Raw genomic sequence first — 22,343 nt, forward strand, 5'->3', positions numbered from 1 at the left:
CACACACACACACACACACACACAGCTACCCCTCTCTCATTTCATAGAACTTGCGTTACTTCCTGGTACTGTAAATATGAGCTAAAAGGAGGAGATGGATCACCTGAGAAGACATAGTGCATTCTCGCTATTTCTTTCCTGTCTTCAGTTGTTGACATCTTTACGCATTTACGATTACAGAATCACATTCATCTGTAAAATTATTAAATAAAATCATCTAATACTGTAGAAAACATTTTCAATGATAGACTGACAACATCCAAACTAAATGTTTACTCTAAGAGAAAATGTATACAGAAGATGTTAGACATTGGGGTATGCAGAGAATCAAAAAAAGTAGTCTGAAAACAAATATGGATCCGCTGCTTTGGGATTAACCTAAAACAAAAATTTTGGAGGACATTACTGTTGTCTTATTCTGTAACTTTAAGAACAATGAAAATTGGGTTGTGGACAACTACTACTCTTATCAAACCCCCAAATCAGCGAAGGAGGGGGAATCTGAATTGAGAAGTGAAAGGGAATAACAAAGTCGAGTAAATAGTAGGTGAGTAATCAACAATATAAAATGTTAATGAATACTTTACCTTCTTTCATATCTATGTTTGCTCTTCGAGAGTATGTCTACATATTTTTTGTTTTCATTTAAATACTTCTTCAAATGTATTCCACTTGTCATGTGTTCCAACTGGCGCATCTGCCAACAAAAAGCTGTATTATTCCAGGTTGTTATTTCTCAGAAAGGTACACAGCTGAACTGAACACTTGTACCCAAAGGGTATACCTGCCTCTGAATAACTTGAAGTGACTTGAGAAAGGGCCATTCCGAGCTGTGGCTGTTATGGTGTGTTTGTACGGCCATGTTAACTGTCTCTGTTGTGGTTTGACGTAGTGATGAGTGGGCTCTACACCACAGCATGCTGTTTCACTTCCTGCCAGGATTCTAATCTCTCTTTTTGGTTCTTTATTTTAAATGTGCGTGTATGTTGTTCATAATAATCAGAAACCACACACACTACTGTTTTGGTTGACAGCAATTACTTTTACTCATGCCCGTCAAACACTAAAACCATCACAAGCGCAGTGATTTGACATGCTTCTTACAAGAAAACAAGGCAGAGATGAACAACCTGGCAGGAAAAGGACAAACACAAAATACACCAAAGCTCTGCTCCGATTTTCAGTTAGCTATCTTAACAGAGCTGTTCTTATGCCACTGCATAGTCACACTGGTGTTGTGTCAAATGTGGCGCCCTCAAGATCATGAACAGATGTGCCTGAACTATTCACCCTCAGCCCCATACAGCAGCTAATGGCTGCTGCCTCTACCTACCTTGCCCTCATGTGCGTATGCCTGCCTGACTGGACCTGCCTAAACCTAGCAAAAGAAGAGACCTTGGAGCAAAGGTTTTATTGAGTCAGACAAGGGTTCACAGCCAGCTGATGGGGAGCTGAGAATGCACCAGATCAGGTGCCCATGTTTTATCGAGCTTTAATCAAGGTATTGTTGCTAGCAGGTATGATTGCAAACTGAAGGCTCCAACTCCCTGGTTACAAAGGCACTCCTAGATAAACTATATGTTGCAAAGCTTGTTTTGAGACTACATTGCTACTTTAAACAAAAAAGCAGCTTAGTGCTACAGTCTTCCATTTAGTTCCTTGAAATGATCAACTACACTAGCTGGTACAGTACATATAGTACCATGGATGAGAGAGGACTAGAGCAGCGCTGAGATTCATATTGTAACATTTTATTTTCTACCCAAACTACAACTCGAATCGATCCTGCAACGTGATGAAATGAGGACAGACCCACTTACGGCAACACTCTCTCTAAGAGCAGCCCCACAGCTGCCTGGCTTGCTGACTAGTCAGGTGGACTGGCAAAGTCACTAACTGGGTGGATGAATATCTGACTTGTTTTACTGGATGTAATTCTGTCTGGCTAAATGGCTGATTAGCTCACTGGCAGGATATTATCTTGGTGGCAGCCTGATGCATGGGTTCCTAGTCCCAGGGACATACTATTCCCAGCTATGTAGATCCATTACACGACAGCCAATAAAGAGATCCATATCTGGACTATTGATCTGCTGGGGGACTGCCCTCAGGCAAGAGCTTGGCCATGTGGCCAGCCAGCACTGAAAAAGATCAACTGAAAAAGTTGTCTATAATCCGTAATTTGTTACTCTGTCATCTAAACTGCAGCCAGACTCTAACTGTACTACTCAGTCTATAATCAAATCAAATCAAAATGTATTTGTATAGCCCTTTTTACACGCAAGCATGTCACAGAGGGCTTCACATACGCCCATAGAACTGCCCCTCAACCAACCTACACCCTCAAGGTTTAGGTTGGTTAAACCCTAAAACCCTCTATAAAGAGCAATCCAACTCCAGTGGCCGGGGCTAAGGCTTGAGTGGCAACCGAAGCCCTGTCTGGGTCCCCATCCGTGTTAGTGGATGATCTTCTACTGTCTCTGGAGAGGTAAATATTTGGAGGTTGAAATTGACATAGCCTCAAATGTTTACTAGAGCAGGACACGGTTTCAGCAAATAATGAACACATGCAAAAAGAATCACAAATCTGTCTTTATTCGTTTATTTGCCCTTTTATTTCAGGTCTTCGCTTGCATAAATAAAAAGCAAACATGGACATGTACAACATCCGAGATGAGAAGACATTGTCAAGACAACAGTCGCATTCGTTAAAAGATACATGTTTCGTTATAGTGCGTTTCATTACCATTCAGTTTCACTTCTGTTGCACCGGACATACGGTCTCTGTGAGAGAAAGCGCCTCACTTCCTCTCACGTTACAACAAACTGTAGGCTGCAGTCTATCTGCACACAAGTCCTCGCTGTGTAGCATTTAAGGATACACAAATGTACAAACACCCACACACTCACTTCTACAAGAACCATGCCCAGGTCAAAATTTTCGTGAACATTTGGTGAAAAATGTCCTCTCACAGAGGAAACATAATTAATTTCGTCTGATTTGCATAATTGCATTATAAGCAGAGACACAAAGGCAAATGTAAAAATTTATTTTGTGAAATTTTTAACAGTTAAACAAAGGGATGAATACAAATGTGAGGTCAGGACAATTGGATCTCCAGGGATGGAGATGCCCTTCTGGTGAAATCAATGATGTTTTATATGCATCTCTGAAAAATACGTAAACAAAGTTTACTACCCTAGATTGCGTTTGAAATACATTGGTATGCATTTTGTCCAAGTAACATGGCACCGTTTCAATTTTGCCTTTTTCTTTTGAGGTGGAGGGAGGTGACATTCTTTTCTACCAGTAGTTGCACAATGCACATTCATGATTCACTGATTTTAGAGGATTAAAGTGATTTAAGAAAAATTGGTGTCAAGACATCTCAGGAACAGAGATAACCCATCCGGCTCATTTGTTCACTCCCCTGAAATCCATTAGGTACTGCAGGAAGTGGCCCTGAATGACTTATCAAAAATACATTCACACTAATAACTCTTCTTATTATAGACTCACGATCCAATCCAGCCAACCTTGCCTCATGAACAGCTATGAATAATTAAAATGTAGTTTCAATTATTCAATCTTTAATTTTGAAAATGCAGAAATTGCATTTAAAAATGCATTAAACACTCAAAGAAAACACAGGGGCTTGTGATTGCACAATCACAAGCCCCTGTATTGAGTATTGTTCCAGAGGAGGTTGCCCTGTTTAGCTCTTGTGGTCAAAAGTTACCGCTGAGATCACTAGGTCTGATAGTACAGTACATGGCGGGTTTTGACCACCGGCAGACAAGGGTACAATCTCTGCCTGCCATCCTCTACTGACCTACTGCTGCCAAAAAAATCATCAGACCCATGTGTATACAACATAATTCTCACATGAAATCGTTTAACGCCCACCTTTTAACGTGTCGTTTTTCCGTTGTTCAGCTGTCTCTACTCTGCTGTAGATGTCAGCCTGCTCCAAATGGGCACCAAGTGGGATGGGGTACAAGGGGCCTCAATGGATTCATCTAACAGATCCACAGTTTAATGATATAATAAAAAAAGAAATGTTTACAATGATGAGCCACACACCATATCCCATTATTGCTTTTTCCACAGCTGTATTGTTTTTACTACTACTCTGCTGCAGCTGAAGAGTGTGGTGTGTTTGCCTTGACTGCAATCTTTCTGTGTGCTTGGGGTGTGTGTGGGAGGGGGGAGGCACTTGCAAAGAGGCTGAGTTGTATTGAGAACATTGTGTGGTGATGGTGCCGATGGAAAGATAAACAGCATTTAGCTCTGTGAGATGTAAACGTGGAGAGCAGTGGGGGATCTAGCAGGGACGAGGCAAGGGCGAGGCGGTCTAGGCTCTTCAGATGAGCAACAGGAGAGGAACAGAAGTATAGAAGAAAGTGGTTACCTGGTCGTACGGTAGATCTAGTCTCTCAGTGTCTCAAATCATCTGTGTTCCACTGTATCTTAGCGCATAGTGACTGTTTTGGGCCTGACTTTCCACACCGTATCATGCATTCTTTATGCGCCCTTGTAGCATTTAATAAACGAGTCTTTTCACGAAACACTCTTTTGAGGCCTTTAAAAGTAGCCTGATGAATGATTGATTTTGGCTCCACCTGGCAATTGAATGGTTCACCACAGTGGGACAGCACATCGTAGACGTAGACAGTGTAGATACTGAAGCAAACACTGAAACCATTAGGCTACATTGGCAAAAGCTGTGAGCCTGGACACTGTAGAATGTTCCTTCACATGGACCATGCCCCCTAGTGGGAGATCCATTGATATGTTAAAAGTCATGACTACTGCACCTCCCCATATTTGACATTCAAATAAAAAATGAATAAACAGCCACCTCACTGACTATGCAAAATACTCACCAGTGCAACTGAGATCTTTTTTTAAACAATGCACGATGTCATTCAAATAGACCTTCATCCCGAGAGCATGGTTGATTTTCATCCCACTAAAATACCAGTGAATGAGAGAGGACCAACTCTGTTTCATAAGAGTCTTGTGCCAAAACATAGAAACATTATAGAAATAGCGAGTGAACACTTTTCATCTCTTCATGGACCTCCATTACACCAACATCTTGTCAGGCCATCTCCAGACTAAGATGTTGACAGAAGGCATTGCCTGGTCCATTGAGCTCACTTGGTAATTGCTTTTGCGGGGTCCCAGAAATCAGCAGTTACAGCTCATGTTTCAGCCAGGCCCCATACTAATCACAATCCTTTTCAGTGGGTTTATACTCATCATAGAATCACCGTCCCTGACTCATGTTTCAATGCAACTGCATCTGGCATAATGGGAAATTTGCTGGTTAAATCTCCAAATGAATGGTAATTAAAAAGGTTGGACACACAATGCCACTCACAGCATCCTGGAAACATTTCCTTGTATTTCCACTCTCAAATATTGATGTTTTCCAGCTGCTCCAGGCAAATATGGGAGTCAGGTGGCTGAGCGGTGAGGTAATCGGGCTAGTAATCCGAAGGTTGCCAGTACGATTCCCGGTCATGAAAACTGACGTTGTGTCCTTGGGCAAGGCACTTCACCCTACTTGCCTCGGGGGAATGTCCCTGTACTTGCTGTAAGTCGCTCTGGATAAGAGCGTCTGCTAAATGACTAAATGTAAATGTAAATAAATATGTGTCCATTTCTTTCAATAATCATGATCATGTCCATAATGAGATTATCATGCTTTCAAGCTTCATTAAGAATGACTTGATAAATAAATGAACTCATTATTTAACTTTAAATAATTTGGTATACTATTCATATGTACCAGATTATTTTGATTAGTAATACAATGACGATACACGTTTATTAAAGAATCAGAATTATTGTTCCTAGAAAAAAGGACAATAATGTTGTATTGTGTTTGCAACCATTATTATTTGCTGCTACCAAACATACATGGTTACAATTGTTACTCTGGACATCTCTGGAAAGTAGTTGGATAGAGCAAATTCATTTCCAGTCTTGTTTACAAGTCATTTGGTCAAGCGGAGTTGTTTGTGTCACAGGTGTAATTGCATTGCTCGTCAGTATCCTTTCCTCCCTCTCTTGCCCACACCGGGTTTGGAACTTAGGGTACTTCTGACCCGCATGCAATGGCCTCCTCTCATAAACACCCCTTTATGCCTGATTCACATAATCGTAAACTTCACCGATAATCCTGACAAAGAACAGTAGGCATAGTCACACAACCTTGTCACATTACAGGATTATTCATCAACCCCATGTGCAAGTTCAGCAGTGAGCTCATGTAGTGGTTGTGGCCCGAAATTTACAGAAGCCAACTGAACATGAACGGCAAACTGCCATTTTGTCCTGCATGATCCGTTTCCAAAACTCCTCTTGTATCCATCACTCTGTTCATGTGTCCTCAAGATGTCCCCTCTTAGACCCTTCAATGGGTTACAAGCATGGAAATAGCTGCATGCAAGTGAAAATTATTGGTAACGTCACCCTGTCTCCCCTGCTTGAATCACTGTGTCTCAGCAGTTTGTAATTGAAATGCTCCATTTGTGCCATCCACCCCGACTGGGAAAATACAAGACAATAAAAGAATGGAAACATTCCCGGGCAGGTGGCTCCTGCATCCGGATTGCCACACTGTTCTAGACCTGCAACACTACCTTAGAAAGGACGTCTGTGGGTCTGCTTATTCTTATTTACCACAACCATGATGGATAGTCACTTTAAGTACAATCATAAAAATAAAAGCTTCTTGTACATTTTGGCCACACCCCATTTACAGTAAAGATGTATTGGAATAAGTAAGTAATTCCTGTAATGGAGATATAAGAATCTCAAGAGACTCATTCAAAGAAGCTGCTCTGAAAAATGTCAGTAAAATATGGAAACACAATGCTGATTGAAGACATTAGCATCCTCCACCCTTCTCTCAGTCTAATGTGATAAGTTAATGATCTAATTGAATCCTGTCTGGTCCTGATATTAGTCCTCTCTGCTTGGATCTTGTCATGACAGATGTTAAACACTTTTTTTTACTGCCATTACTGCTTTCACCTCCTACACCATGAATTCTTCTTTCCTGTCAGTAGATTATGTTTCAGCCCTGTCCCTCCAGTTTAGTGGGTACTCAAAAACTCTTGCTAACATTTCCACCTTATCACAACCGATCGCAAAGCCCTTTGGGACGTCAACTCGCAGAATAAATACGTTTAAATATAATAATATAAAATATAAAGCCTATTAATGCCTGAAATGCGATAAAGAAAAAAATTATATAACAACAACAGTGTTTATTGTAACTGGCCCCTCTAACAGTACAACTAGTCCCAGCTTGCCCCCCCCAGTTGAAATGGTTTAGAACCTCCACTGCACTAAACATGGAAAAACCCTAGAGCATGACTAAGAAAGAAAATGCATATCGACTTAAAGAGAATGAGACATCAAAGCCTACTCAATCTCTATATCAAGATGCATGACACATACATGTGTATGTGTCATGCACTCACTGGAAGATTCATGGTGTAATGGTAACTTGTTGTTGACTTGTCGGCTTAGTCACCATCATAGCTAATTGCTCTTGAGACACTAATGTCTCTATATCTGTTGTGGTGTGTTTGTGTGTGTGTGTGGGGGGGGGGGGGGAGACTGACATCATCTTATGATGCAGAATGTAATGTCAATATTCCATACACTTCATACTGATGAGGCACCTCACAGCAAGCTCATAAAACACTTTGGAGGTTAAATATATCTTCTTCTTCTTGATAAACACAGGTCTGTGTTTATACAGTACTCAAACGATATAATCTATGATATGACAGGATACAATATAACCATTTTACACCCCTCACTTGGAAACACACACATGCAGTATCTTGTGTATAGTAACACAAGCTCTGTATCCATGCTAGCTCAAAACCATTTTTTTGTTTTTATAGTTTGGACTGATGTATGTCAGAGGTGAGGGCTGAAATTATTGTCTTATACCAGCCAATAAATAACAAGAAGAGAGAGAAAATGGGTCTAATAAAACAAAAAAGGCAATGAGATCAGGTTGTTAAACCAGGGCATCCCTCCTGCCAGTGTATCTAGGGAGCCTGTGTCATTATCTCCTGTCAGAGAAAGGTCATCGATGCCTTACATCTCCTTGTTATTTTCTCTCCAGACAAACAGCACAACATGGGAGCTGTGTCCCATCAGGCTCAGCACCGCCCTGCCCTGACCCTCACCTTGTCAACATTGTCAGAGTAATTGTAGCTCCAGAGCGGACCTCTTTTTGGGGTCTCACACTATTAGCCTAGTGGCCTATTTTGTCAGATGTGTGTCAGGGTATGTAGGTTGCATGGTACTGTATATTTCAAACTATTATGACAAATATTCTGTCTAAAATTGGGTATGCTGTATTAGATCAATTGATTAGTGGGAATTCTCTACAGATCTCACCTGTAAAGATGTCTTCAATATGTTTATTACATGGATCTTCTGAATTCAGGGCTGCAAAGCCTGTGTCCCCCTGTATAAACTTTACTGTCGAATATTTTAACAAGACAAGCAGAAGATAGATTGATATTGTCAAGGCCCTCTTTTGACAACTGGGTGTGCTGCTGGTTGAAATGTACTTTCACTATGGGATCACTTCGCTCTTGTGTTACCGACTGTATCCTTGTCACAGCTTCCAAGATCAGCAGGTGTTTGAGAGAAAACACATGCAGACATACAACACACCCTCCATCTAGCTAGGCATTACTCTGGAACCTTGGCAAGTGTAGAAGGGATCTCAGCTCTTCTACGGTAGGCTACAGGATGGAAAATGTCAAATGTGTTTTGAAGTAATGCTTCTATTTAGCTTTCAGCACTACGTCTGCCATCAATCTCAAAGGAAGGACACCTCTTCACGAGGAACACTTTTCCACTGAGAGCTGTATATGTGACGCAACCTGCCACAGGCAAACTGTTGTGTTGAGACATCTCAAGAGGTCAGCCAACTCAATTCTGGTTTCCCAGAATAGGTTCTGTGCTAGGATTAAATGATACAAATCCTCCTAGAAGAGTAAGACCTCAAGACAGAACAGATGCCTCTAGTTACCCACCCAGAGGGAATTATGGGACAATGACATTAGGGGAAGAGGTTCAAAACAGGATGGCCAAACTAGTTTATAGCCTATAGCTCTGTTTTCAAGTCTAGTTTGAGTCTAACAATAGACTATGATTCCATTATTTGCTTGTTTTCCATTCGTCTCCATGACAACTTCCTTACCACATGTCACAGCTTGCTAAATGTAATTCAAATACATTCAAAAATACAAACCGAGAAGAAGGACTGACCGGGGTCTGTTGGTGAAATCCAATTTCCTGTGTTCTACTCAACATCTTGCATGAGAGGAAGGCTTTGGTCGTATCTAATTAAAATACTTTCTATTAGGGAATAGAGCCATAATCAGTCTTTAAAACTTGGACGAATACATGCCTCTGTCTTGATGATATTACAAGTTCATGTTGATAGTGTTTTACATTTTCGTATAAAGGTTCTTACGCAAGATGGAGAGCACAATACAAGGCTGAAGGAGCTAGATACTGATCACATTGAGTCTGTTGTGGCAACTTGAGAGAAACACTGGCAGAGGTAATGTGACTGAAGCAGCAGCAACTGTCATCTTTTACAAACAACCCAGACTTCACTTAAGATTCAGAGCTGCGCTTCCTCATTTTCATCCTCTCTTTACAAATAGGCCGTAATGAAAAAATAAACAATCGTATAAAAATAAACAGTGTTTTAGAACCACATTACAAACATATGGAAACAAAGAGAAGGTTTCTGGTCCATTCCAAAGCTATTTTGTGGATTTATAGTCATCATCAAAGCTCCAATAGAGATTGAGTGGACCTCTCAGTGTCTGCTTATACATAGGGAGTCTCATACCCATCCCCACGGCTCCTCTCTAGTCATTAGAATGCAGCGCCAGCCTGCAGCTCCTACGCTGTGCAGAGAGGAATGATGAAACCAGAGCTAAAAATAGCTGCCTCCCAGGATCCCCCCTCACACGGCACTGTAAACATTCACAGAGCCAGCGACAGCCAGCTTCAGTGCAAAGCAGGCAGACTGACATACTGCAGCCCTGCTACGTTACCCCTCCCCCTCCCTTTCCTCCTCCTGTTCCTCCCTTTCCTCATACTCAGGCCCCTGTTTTGGTTGAGAAAAATGGGTCCGATTGGAGCAAAGTCTTTTGAAATGCTTCGGATCCAAACAAATCTGACACAGTCAGTTAATGTAAATATTGCAAGGAAGTGCCACCAGACATATCTTGGTTGGGTGGTTGCCCACATATTCTACGTATTACGTTTTTTCTCTTTGCTCTGTACCAGCAAAATATGTCTCTTAGTGTTTAGATTGGCAGTCATGCCTCATCAACCAGCAAGTAGGTCCTGCACAATGAAAGCCATATGTGAATGCTTTACTGTGAAATGATATGAGGACATTAGCAGGCTATCAAAGCCAGTAGTATTATTGAAATGAAAAAAGTGTGGCTTTAAAGTAGGTGAGCCTACAATATTATGATCTCAGTTGAGCAAAGCATTGTGTAGCCTATAGGCTTTACATCAGTCAGGTGACGTTCATCTGCTAATTATGGAAAACTGAATGTATTGGTTGTCTGTAGCTATGGCACCACAACTTGCACCCTCCGTTCTATATTCTTCTTTCAGAAACGTAAACACTGTTGCATACTGTATACAGCCAACACAATGTAAACTAACATTCTTGACACATGTCAAAGTAGATATGACAGGAATGGGGTTAAAACATCGCAGAATCTGAGCTGTCAAATGTAATGTTTCAAACTAGAATCCAAAAGTTGTCTGCAAAACTGCCCTGCAAATCATTTGATGTAATTGATATTTATCAAGTAAATAATTTGGTCCCAACATGATGTCTTGGGGGTCTTAGGGAGACTGATTGAGAATGTGATCTTGTCTACATAAATGGGGTCATGTAAGGATGTCATCAAACCTAATTTTGTGTCACCAACCCTAAGACCCAAGGAATAACAAACCACATGGCAAGCCAGTTGGCAAATTAAAACAATGAGACTATATAAGATACTGACATTATAGGAATGATTAGGTTCCTCTTAGCGGTGCTATTGTTACTTGGTTTTAGTTACTGTTAGCCATAACTATTATTAACACGATAATTCAATGGTCATAACAGCATGGCATCTGAGGCAACAATACCATTCCCAGCCTTACATGACCTCACATGTAATGCATTAGGCTATGACTATAACCTGAATTATTGTACTATTAATGAATATTATAGATGGTTTAGTTTACCACAGTTTATCAATAGTTACATAATATCACCCTTCATTATAAGGCTTCACATTTCTTCAAACAATGTAGGCAAAAACATTTAAATATTTTCAAAGAATACCACTCAGAGATGTCAATTTCCCCATTGCTTTTGTTTTTCAATACAAATGACTAAATGTAAATGCACTTTTCTTTCCTACTGATAGCACTAATGGGTAATCAATACATCATTTCCTATGCTTTGTTTGTAAATACTCATCCAGAATAAGATCCATTATAGGAACTACTTAGGACAAAATAATGTTGCTGTCTTTGACAGTGTATTGACATAAGTGCACCAAAGTGAAGTGATAATGGGTGTGTAGATGGAAGAGGTAGTCAAGGTTTTTGTGGTGGCTGGGCTGTTGTAAGAGAAACACTACTGCACTGACACCCAGAGATCCAGCCTGGATCAGGGAAAAACTGAGAGAGATGGGTTTCCATGGCAATAGTTTTTTCAGGTTGACGTCACAAGCTTCCCTGGTAAATCCTCTGCACAAAGGTTAGGGTGTGTATGTGAATGAATGTGTGTGTGCGTGTGTACTTCTATCATGTGCTTGTGCCTTTGAGAGTGTGCATATCTAGGTGACAGAGAGAGAGAGAGAGAGAGAGAGAGAGAGAGAGTGTGTGTGTGTGTGTGTGTGTGATGCATTTAATTACGACTTGACACATCTATACATACTGTAATATTACTGATTACTGACTTTTTAGTGAACTGCCCACTCTGTCTATAGTCTATTTGATTATTATAGACAAGTTAAAGACATGGCTCACATACAACAAGACAGGACAGAAACGTACCAAATGTATTCTGTTGTGGTGCTGGTTATTAGTGCTATATATTATGGAAGTGCAGCCACATTTTATGACTAAGTTCAGTTGCACTTGTTTGAACAAATTAGGAACCACTTTTAAAAGCATTCATGATTTCTGTAAATGTACTATGAAACCCTGATTTTAAATTGGCATAATACAAGATTTGGTGAAAAGCGCATCATGACTTGTTTATGACTCAAAACTCAAAGTTCAGGACTCTGAGACCACAATTACTTGAGGCTTACTTGCAAAACAATGACTTGGTCCCGCCTCTGCAACAGTAGTTGCCAAAAGTTAGCTCCACTCCCCACTGGCTAAAAGTTAACTTCGCTAATTACTAGGTACCTAAAGTAGAGTTCAACAAATGTACTTACTTGCTGGTCAATATTTCTATTGGCAATTAGTCAAAACAAATTTCTAGAATTCTTTCATGCTGGTCAGTTTTACAAAAATATATTTCCATCTTATTTTCGTATTTTGGGCATACTGACACTTTTAGGAGGGTAGATGTGGTGTTCTGCAATTTTTTTGTTCCACATCAAAGCTTTCTTGCCAGACCAATTTGGTGTTTCTTGCCTGACATTGACAGTGGTGCAACTGGTCTGTCAGGAGACAAGCATGGACTTGAGCAAGGTTGCCACCTACTGGGTTCCCAGGAACATTGACGGTGAACCAGATGTGAACCTCTATTATACATGACGTTAAACAGTGGCATTGATTTCCCAAGGGACACAAAGGGATTTTTAATCTAATTTTCAAATGTGTTCCCCTTCCTCTTTAAATGGCATGTGATTGAGCATGGAAGAGTTCACAATTTCACGTCCCTACCACCTTTCAAGCCAAACCTACACCCTGCCAGGCTTACAGCTGTATGAAGCCATATGTAGGTCTACATGTCAACAGTGACAAATCATAATATATTCAGACATCCCAAGTCTCCCAGAAGGTCCGGGAGTCTCCCGCATAGCGGACTCCCTGACGCCCGCAAATGCTGTACAATCTCCCGAAAATCGGGGATTTTGTATTTCGAGCGAGAGACTGTCTAATGGTCATTTCTGGTAGAGATAGGTGCATATCGCGCGTCCTGAGTGCGTCGGGGGGGGGGGGGGACGTGCAGGTTGAGGGGGTACATCATGCGTCCGGATTGCGTCCCGGGGGGGGGGGGGGGGGGGGGGGGGGGGAGGTGGGGGGGAGGTGTGGGGGGAGGTGGGGGGGGGGGGCTACCTCCCGGAAATGAGTCTCTGCAGGTTGGGATGTCTGTATATTGAATGCATCTATTAGATACTTTAGTGCGACTGATACATTTCCATCATGTTTTGACCTCAATGTCCCATATAAATGTTCTGTTTATGTGCTGTTGTCATTCTGCTGTCTTCAGTCGCTTCAGAGAAAAGGGTCACAGACAGATGGTGTCAAATAGAGTCTCTATTAGTGTAAGGTGTATAAGGTGTCAGTGACATACAGTATGTATAAAGTGCCAAGGCACAATGGGACGCTAGCATATTTGTGTGAGGAGTAGTGGGATGCGCTGCCTACATATAACTGGGGCCTGTAATTACTGTCCCAGCATGTCTGGGTGCGTACCAAGTGTGCGTTGTGAGGTTAGTGACAGGCCAGCTGAGAGTGTGAGGGGAAGCAGACGACCAGGGCCACAGGAGATGTGACCTCACCACAGTGGAGCCCTCACACCAGCATCAACAGATATGCAGAGTGTGACCTGAAACAGGTCAGGATGGGTCAGGGGTCTCTTCCAATTTCAGATGATAGCTTGAGGTGATTTTTTCTTTTTTTTTCTCACAGAACTTTAAATTTACACTGACATTATTTGCCAATTTAACTTAAAGCCGTAGGGTCATCTTTCTGGATTAGATGAGAGAAAAATAGGAGGCTGCTCAACTGTAGTGGGATACTCCATGAGGGAGATGAAGAGCAGAAATGTCTGAATATTCCTAAGTACCTGTTGACTGAATTGTCTCTAATGCCATCATCTCACTGCACTTAAATGAACAAAGCCATAGTCAAAGCATTACCATGAAAGGAATACAATATAAACTTTTACTACTTAGCAATAGCTAGCACTAGCTATTTAGTGTATTATTTTTGTGGCAGTTTTTACAAGACACAAAATATAAATATCACAACTGTGATTACAAACTCTACTCCCATAAATGACCACCAGTCTCTCAGGATGTTAGGTCACCAGTTTTCAAATTACAAAAAGTACGATTCAAGATCGCAAATCTTCAAATGGCTATTGATCCAAACAAAATGTAAGTCCCAGATCAAAACCTGCGGTGCCATCAGACATACAGCAACCAGTAGCACTTTGGAACAAAGACCAAGCAACATTGTACAAGCTCAAGAGATCCTCAAATCAGTTTAGCTGTGATCATTGATTCATCCCTACATTAAGACAGAGAAATGATCAACAGTTTGCTGACTTTAATGCCAACATGGTGTGTTGCCTGTTTAAGGATATAGGGATTTGATTCAGATCTTCCAAAAACTACAGAACATTAGTATGTTTTCTGTGTGCTGGCCCAACTCTTCTATCCTCATGCAGTACAGCTATTAATATCCTGGGGGGGTTGGAGATAGGGCTCCGACCACAGCTGAGAGGAATTACATTAATCCCCAGGAAAGAATGTAAAAATAAACTTTTCCGAAGGTTGCCTTCTATGGAAGCAATGGAAGAGAGAGATCAGACGAAAAATGTCTGAGGTGGGAGACACCCATAAAAGTGAACAAGACCAAGTCGGAAAACCATACGATCAGATATAGCCTTTATTACATGTAAGGTAGACAGGTTAAAGCGTCTCTTGTACCGTGAGAGGACATTGCTTTATTGGGTGTGCTTTGCCTTCGGCAAGGGCGCAACCTTTGTTCTCTCACATATATATTATTAGTGTGTTTGCTGCAAACCATTTCACCAGTACCAGTGTACTGTAGCTCACTGCAACGCTGTAGCCTAAGCGAGACACTACACAAACATCTACACAGCTGTTTAGGAAGTCAAACGGCGACAGAACATGTTCGGCACTCCCCTTACTTAAATCAAAAGTCTATCTAACTGCTAACCTTAACTTCATTGCCACAGCCTAAACTTTGTCAATCTGTTCATGAAAATAATTTATTTCAGCCTAAACCGTACAACGGAACGTTAAATCCAATTCAACCAACGCAATCGCTACCAAGACGAACACAGCAGTAGTCTAGTACTGTACTGTAGTAGTACAATTTACCGGGGCAGCTTCTCCACACAGGGATAGCGCACTTTGCGTTGTTACTGTTGTTACTTAATGATCGCTACCAGTGAGCTTTTCATGAAAGCGATTTGTCAAGCTTATTTACGTTTTTGGGGCATATTTTCAGTTAGAAGATGGTACTGTTTGAATCGCGATTCCATCTTCTACTGCCGGTAACGTCTTACAATAATCTTCAAAGGGGGTTCTTTATTCATGAATGAATGCAATATGAGTAGGCTAAATTCCTTAGAATATCACGAGAAGGGAAAAACTTAAAAGGACGCTCTAAGTCATAGAGATTAGGTCAATTTGTACACCGGTCTGCCAAATTTATTTTTAATCTAATTTAAATCTATGTAATCTTTATAAATAATAAGTATGCATTTTTATATAAAATACAGAAATATCAGTTGTAAAAATGTCATTAAAAAACGGACCCCTGTGCAACCGACGCAAGCAAGCACACCGTATTTCCCCAGAAATTGTACCCTCTCTAGTTAAATTTCCAAGGCAACGTTATAAAATAAAAATAGAAAAATGTGAACGTAAACATGTGTCCATCTTGAATGTGCTTGATAAAAATACAGCTAAACCAAAAACACGCTAATGTTCGACTAAAATACTTTATTATTAAATCGTAGCTGCCCTCATTTATGTACAATAATCAAGAGTAGGAGACCACAAACCAGACCCTCCTCAAAATGCAAGTTATTTTACGTCAAATTTAAGGTATCAAACTTTTCAATTGTGTTTTCTGTATAGGCCCTTTACTCTTCATGCTTCTCGATGGGGGACAATGCTTTAACAACACAGGTGACGCTCCCACAAAAACCAGAAGGGGGTGCTCTGTGGCTCACTGTATCTACAGTCAACTCCATCTGCTTGATCATGGTCTCTCTCTTTTTCTCTTTCCTATTTCTGAATATGGCAGCACAGGCTAGGGAAATGTGGGGTTAACAAGGGACTACAGTATTCAGTTACGCCACAGGAGAAAGTGCTGGCAGGAGCCCCTTTGTGTTATAGAAGGCCCAGTGTTGTTTCAGTGAGCCCTGCCCCTGCCCACGTCAGCATAACGGCTGACTGGCATGCAGGGATCCATCCCCTTATTGGCAGATCCCCCTGACTCATCATCATGCTCGCATCTCTTTGTCGGGAGGTTTAGCGGCGGTGCAGCACGGGGCAGTCATGCCACACAGGGACACCCAAGTCTGCCCTCTACCATGCCCCTGCCTTCACGCACATAAACACACAGTCACGCATACTCGCATATCCACTGACTTGTAGATTTTCTCTCTCTCTCTCTCTCTCTCTCTCTCTCTCTCTCTCTCTCTCTCTCTCTCTCTCTCTCTCTCTCTCTCTCTCTCTCTCTCACTCTCTCTCCCTCTCTCTCTCTATCTCTCTTTCTCTCTCTATCACACTCTCCCCAATCTTTCCACCCCCCACACAGACAAACACAATCATTACACATATATACAATACACAATTGTGCACAAAAACACATACACCCCTTGGAGGGCGCATAACCCATTCAAGTGATTTTTATCAGCAGACGCCATGTTATCGATCATCATATTCGATCTGTATCTAAACTTCAAGAAAAATTATCATGGTGCTAAATAACACACTGTAGTACAGTATTGGAGTCTGTATGAGAAGATGTGGTCATAGATATATTAATTTTGTAGCACCAGCAGAGGGGGTTAAAGAGTGAATGTTTGCCTTCAAAACCAATGGTAGCTGAGGTGTGCCAGAACAGAAACAGAAATGTCTGATAACAACATCCGTTGGACCCATAACACAAAAATAAATTATTCCTGGGATGTTGAATACTAGACTTAAAGACAAGTGTTCCTTCTTCCCTGTTTAGGTTACCATCATTGTGTGGACAGTGATGAGTGAGCTCATTTTTAAAGATAGAACACAGACAAAATTGTATAAACCGCTATAGTCTCTAAACTTTCTGAATTTCTCAATTGTGGCTTGCTGACATTCCACTGAGGTTTTTAATGATCTGAGTTAAGTGTTTGGAATGTTTCCATCATTATGCAAATGGACAAGCAGAAGCACTGAGTTTGGTGTCAATTTAATTTCAAATGACTGCAAAGAGAACCATCAATCCTTCCAGCACAATCTTTTTTATTAAATCCGCAAACAACAATGATGCAAAACAGGTACTGATGAAGACAGTCTAAAAGTCCTGTATACGGCGGAATGACCCAACTTTAGGGAGCATGGCTCCCCACTCGGTGAAGTGACGGTACTCTGCTTTTTCCAGCAGATACTGGCGGCCACGGTAGCTCGGGAGCTCGTAGAACACCCAAGCCCCATCCATGACATTGGCAGAATGGACCTCACGGTAGTGCCAGCACTCCGACACGTTGTCCATATCCTCGCTAATCTCCATCATCTGGCCGCTGAAGTCAGGGCGCTCATAGATACGCATCCGGAACGTGTCAGAGGTCTGAAATTCAGAGAAGGGACGATGTTTGCGGAGGGACACCAAACGACATGTGAATAAAGTCATAGTAATGAAATGTGTTCTAGTATGGCTTTAACATGATAATTTTACTGAATATGTCTCAATGTTCATCTTGTAAATTATTTTGTAATACTCGAATAGATAGGGGGAGTTAAATTTACTAATTTGCACAACTACTTATCAATAAGATCACAATAATTTGTGGGAAAAGGAAAGTGGCATCTTTAAACCAATAAACACATACCTCTCTATTCACTGTTTATGTCTCTATCCTGATTACAAGATATAGTGTGCATGGAACCCATTGACCTACCATGTTTGTGTCTATGCATGTATGAATGACAAAGAAAGAGAAAGTATAGAGAGAGTAAGACAGAAAGTAGCTCAGTGTGATGGCATGTCAGATGACTCTGCCGTTACACAGCTTGATGTCAACAGTAAGATCTCGATGGGATAAAACTCACATTTCGGATTATGCGGCAAGACCTGATGTTGTCGTTGTAGCCCATCCAGCGCTGGTAGTCTGGAAACTCCCCCCTGGTTAGGATGTACTGGTAGCCCGTGAAGTTGGGCCGTTCATAGAGCACCCAGGAGCCACTCTCCACCCTGATGGAGTTGCAGCGGCTGAAATGGGTATTTAGCTCAGGACAGTCACTGCTGCACTCATAGTGACGCCCCTGGAAGTTCTTGTCCTCAAAGAAGATGATCTGTGGAATTAGAAAGATGTATTCAAAACATGCTGTCAGTTTTCAGGCATTGCTACGGGTAAGTGGGTGTGTATCTGTATGTGCATCCACTTTTGTCAGTTATGGAGCAAGGGGCTAAACAGTCTACCTTTCCCATGTGCTCCATGTTTGGGGCTTTCACTGACTTTTGATTACTGAATATTTATGGTTAGCAACTCGCCTCTCACATGCATCGTAACAACCTCTGACATGGGACAGATTTATATATGTGGGACATTGAAATGCACTGCCAATGGAATCTTTGTCATTCGAATAGCCTCAGCATTTGTATCACTACAATAGCTGATGCTGCAATTGTTTTAACTTGGCACTGCTTAATGAAATGTTTACAAAGCATTGTGTGGAAGCTGTACTTTTGATCTTACAATGCTATCATGATTCCAGAAAAGATTGCTTAATCAAAATAAATTGTGTTTTTTCCCCCAAAGCTGGTACTGTGAGGGATGCTGTGGCGTTGGCTTCTGGCCACAGGGCTGCGTTGCGTAAACCCTCAACATCTGGTGTGGAACAGAGAGGTGTATTCAAACTCTCAAGCCCCACCCTCCATCCAAGTCCACACTCTGCCAGTTGGCTAAAACGGAGGGTTCATTTTGATGCATGAATTTGTGGATGGAAACATGATTTCAATAAAACGCAAAATCATAGATGATTCATTGTGTTAAAAATTATTGATTAATATTATTGATATATTGTCCAGTTCACACTGACTGTGTACAATTGTTCTGATGGTCAATACATATTGAGTCATTAAAACTGTCACTTCTGTAAACCAAACACTGAAAAACTGTACAAGAGACAGTTACATGAAGGTTGGTATTATGCGCTGGTCAAAGCGTATCCAGCATACTTTTGGTTAAAGGACTGCCATGGTTCTCATATTGCTATACAACAACCCATGTTAAACGACACATCTATCAAATAATAAATGCTTGTAAAGTATATGTGTGACCCCTTTTTATGCAACACTTACACTAATCACAACTGCTAGCTAATAGTTTGCTATTATAGCTAACATACTAACAGAATACCAGTCTTCATCACTACTGGTACATCTGTAACCAGAAGTTCATTCCAAAACGAATTTGCCTATTAAAATATGAGCTGGCTTCAAATATGCAGAAACCAGTTAATAAAAAATCCTATTTTTAGTAAATAATGTTGAGAAATAAACAAACCCTCGCACTTACAATACACTGGAAAGCACTTTGACAAATTGTCTTTGACTTGGTTTGGGCCCTGTTTGAGATACTCATTAATCCATTACTAAACTTATTCAGTTTACTTAATCTTTATCTAATCATTCAGTAGCAAGTCTGATATGCGTCTGTAATCTGTTCATATAGTTCATATTGACTGTGACGCAATTTTAGTGGCCTGCGTTTGTGTTCCTTTGTTTGTGCAAGTATTATCCTGGCTCCAGACTGGTATATGCCTCAACCAAATGAATATAGGACCAGGATAACTCAAACCACACATGCTGGTAGGCTTTGAGATACAGTACTTGCAAAACTTTCCTCTGGTGAAGACAAGACAGCATGTGATATGGTTCTCTTTTCTGTGCATGTAATGTAGACATATCCCACATATCTTATGACCCACTTGTGTTGAATTTATTGATACATTTTGAAAATATGTCAGGTGTAATTAAAGGACAGTCGAAGTTATAAATCTTACAACAATGGTGTGTATCAGACAATAGTTTTTATTGATGGACTCAGTGGTCAGTGTCCAAGGGGGCCGCACTTCTGCTGGGCAGGAGGAGGATTGGGGGGGGGGGGAAGTGGCAGCGGGCTCTAGAACTCAGTGATCCTGCGGAAGGACCCCACAGCAGGGGAGTTGGCACCCCAGTCAGAGTAGTTCTGGTACTCCCCGCGCTCCAGGAAGTACTGGCGACCGTGGTAGCTGGGCTGCTCATACAGGGCCCAGGCACCATCCATCACCACACAGGAGTGAAACTCGTGGAACTTGAAGGTATCAGTGAAAGATGGGCAGTCCTCGCTCCACTCGGCCATCTGGCCTCCGAAATCCCGTTTGTCGTAGAATCGGATCTTCCAGGAATTTCCATAGACCTTGAAATACAAAATACGCAGACTTGTACGTTAGAATGATCACTCTATTGGTCATGTTTATATTTTTGGTCAGTTTATGCAATAGGGCCTAAAACAATTCAGGACTTCTGGATGCCACATTAATGAGATTCTTGGCTGTTTTCCTGGTTTCTCATGGATGTGAGGCAAACTCCTGCCAAAACATGAGCCTTTCATCTCTTCTTTTTGTGTGTTGGCTTTTGACTGATTAATGCCTGGTTGGTGCACCCTGTGGCATTCCCTTTGAGTTGGTCACTGCCCTGTATTCAACTCTGGTCAAACATTTACATCCAATTTCTGAAAAGCCATTATCCCATCATTTTTTCATTTAATGTACTGTAGTGTCATCAAACTAGATTGCCTCAGCCTGACAAGGTTTGACAAGGTTTTGTGTTGTTGATGGGCTCACGTTTTTAATTGAGCGGCATGATTTGATGTTGTCATTGAAGCCCATCCACTGCTGGTGGTCAGGGTACTCTCCAGGGTTCAGAATATACTGGTAGCCCCCGTAGTTGGGGCGCTCATACAGCACCCAGCAGCCACTCTCCACTCTGATAGAGTTGCAGCGGCTGAAGTAGGAGTGTAGATCAAGGCAATCGCTCCTGCACTCATAGCAGCGACCTTGGAAATTCTTATCCTCAAAGAATACAATCTGTCAAGAAGGGAAACAGAGTCTGGTAAACTGCCAGCCATACATTTCATAATGTGCCAACTTCAAGAGGAATAATAATAATGAGTGAATGGATGGTGCTATTCTCATACAAATATTCATACAAACATACAAACATGCATACATGAAGTTCAGGTTTCACATCCATAGATTACTGGAAAAGCTTACTCTGTGTTTGCCTTCAAAGTACATAATTTGTATATAATAAAACAATTAATTCAACACGACTTCTTACCTTCCCCATTTTTGTTATTGCTCACCTCCCACCCAGCAGCAGTCCAGCTGAGGTTTATATCGAAATGCAGAATGTGCCGACAAAGTAAAAGCTATTGTTAACCAAATTAGTCTGATTTGCATATCAGCTAAATGGTTTGTTCAAGTTTGATTTCCCTTTGTCCCAATGTAATGGCTCTGTATCAAAGAATTGCCAGAACTGTGATGTGAAAGTTATAAAGGCCTACTCCCCCAAAGACACCTTAAATGCAATATTTCCATTCAAACTCTGCATGCAAGGAATCTTTATTTGTTTCTTTTGATGTCTTGCGTTTGGGTCCAATGTTTTTTTTTTGGTTTTGTTTGTGTGCAATCTTCCTTGTATGTCCATTGTAGACCTTTGTCTTGTCTATTTTTGCAATTGAAGAGTATAATGTAATCAGCTTTTCCCATCAGTAGTTTGTCAGTGCCTGCTTTGTTCTGATGTTGTGATACTACAAGGAGACTAAGCATGTTCGGAAGTCAATTGCGAATCTTGTTGTATCCAGGTGTTTAATGATGACAGTAGATTTTGCTGTTGGTGAGTAAACTTTGGAGGGTTGTCTATTGAATGCCTAGTCTGTATCAAAATAAATTTTATGGGAAATAACGTTTTTTTCCCAAAAAAATGGAATCCCATACAATCCCCGCACAAAAACAAACTGTGAAGTATTAAATACACAGTACATGTGTATATCCTAAATTGT

General features: G+C 41.1%; 2 protein-coding genes across 4 annotated transcripts; both read right to left on the reverse strand.

Moving 5' to 3' along the window:
• Positions 1-17,590: 17,590 nt before the first annotated feature.
• LOC136962616 (gamma-crystallin M2-like) lies at positions 17,591-18,733 on the reverse strand. The gene is made up of 3 exons (XM_067256441.1): positions 18,716-18,733; positions 18,346-18,588; positions 17,591-17,863 (listed from the first exon to the last, which is right to left on the reverse strand). Exons 1-3 carry the CDS (start codon positions 18,731-18,733, stop codon positions 17,591-17,593), a joined length of 534 nt encoding a protein of 177 aa, XP_067112542.1.
• Positions 18,734-20,420: 1,687 nt separating this feature from the next.
• On the reverse strand, positions 20,421-21,628 carry LOC136962579 (gamma-crystallin M2-like). 3 transcript variants are annotated; one of them, XM_067256403.1, is made up of 3 exons: positions 21,620-21,628; positions 21,124-21,366; positions 20,421-20,696 (listed from the first exon to the last, which is right to left on the reverse strand). In XM_067256403.1, exons 1-3 carry the CDS (start codon positions 21,626-21,628, stop codon positions 20,421-20,423), a joined length of 528 nt encoding a protein of 175 aa, XP_067112504.1. The 3 variants fall into 3 exon arrangements, with proteins under 3 accessions (XP_067112504.1, XP_067112496.1, XP_067112488.1); XM_067256395.1 differs by having other exon boundaries at positions 20,421-20,675; positions 21,097-21,366; XM_067256387.1 differs by having other exon boundaries at positions 21,608-21,628.
• Positions 21,629-22,343: the final 715 nt, after the last annotated feature.

Source organism: Osmerus mordax, chromosome 2, assembly GCF_038355195.1.
Source record: "Osmerus mordax isolate fOsmMor3 chromosome 2, fOsmMor3.pri, whole genome shotgun sequence".
Classification (NCBI taxonomy): Eukaryota; Metazoa; Chordata; class Actinopteri; order Osmeriformes; family Osmeridae; genus Osmerus; species Osmerus mordax.

What these genes read in the sequence shown, in the direction of transcription:
- LOC136962616 (XM_067256441.1), bottom strand. An exon ending in CTTGCCGCATAATCCGAAAT is followed by an intron (nt 17,864 to 18,345) that starts GTGAGTTTTATC and finishes TCTGAATTTCAG; the next exon opens with ACCTCTGACACGTTCCGGAT.
- LOC136962579 (XM_067256387.1), bottom strand. Translation starts at nt 21,628, where the DNA reads ATGGGGAAGGTAAGAAGTCGT. An exon ending in TGGGGAAGGTAAGAAGTCGT is followed by an intron (nt 21,367 to 21,607) that starts GTTGAATTAATT and finishes CCTTCTTGACAG; the next exon opens with ATTGTATTCTTTGAGGATAA. An exon ending in CATGCCGCTCAATTAAAAAC is followed by an intron (nt 20,697 to 21,123) that starts GTGAGCCCATCA and finishes TTGTATTTCAAG; the next exon opens with GTCTATGGAAATTCCTGGAA.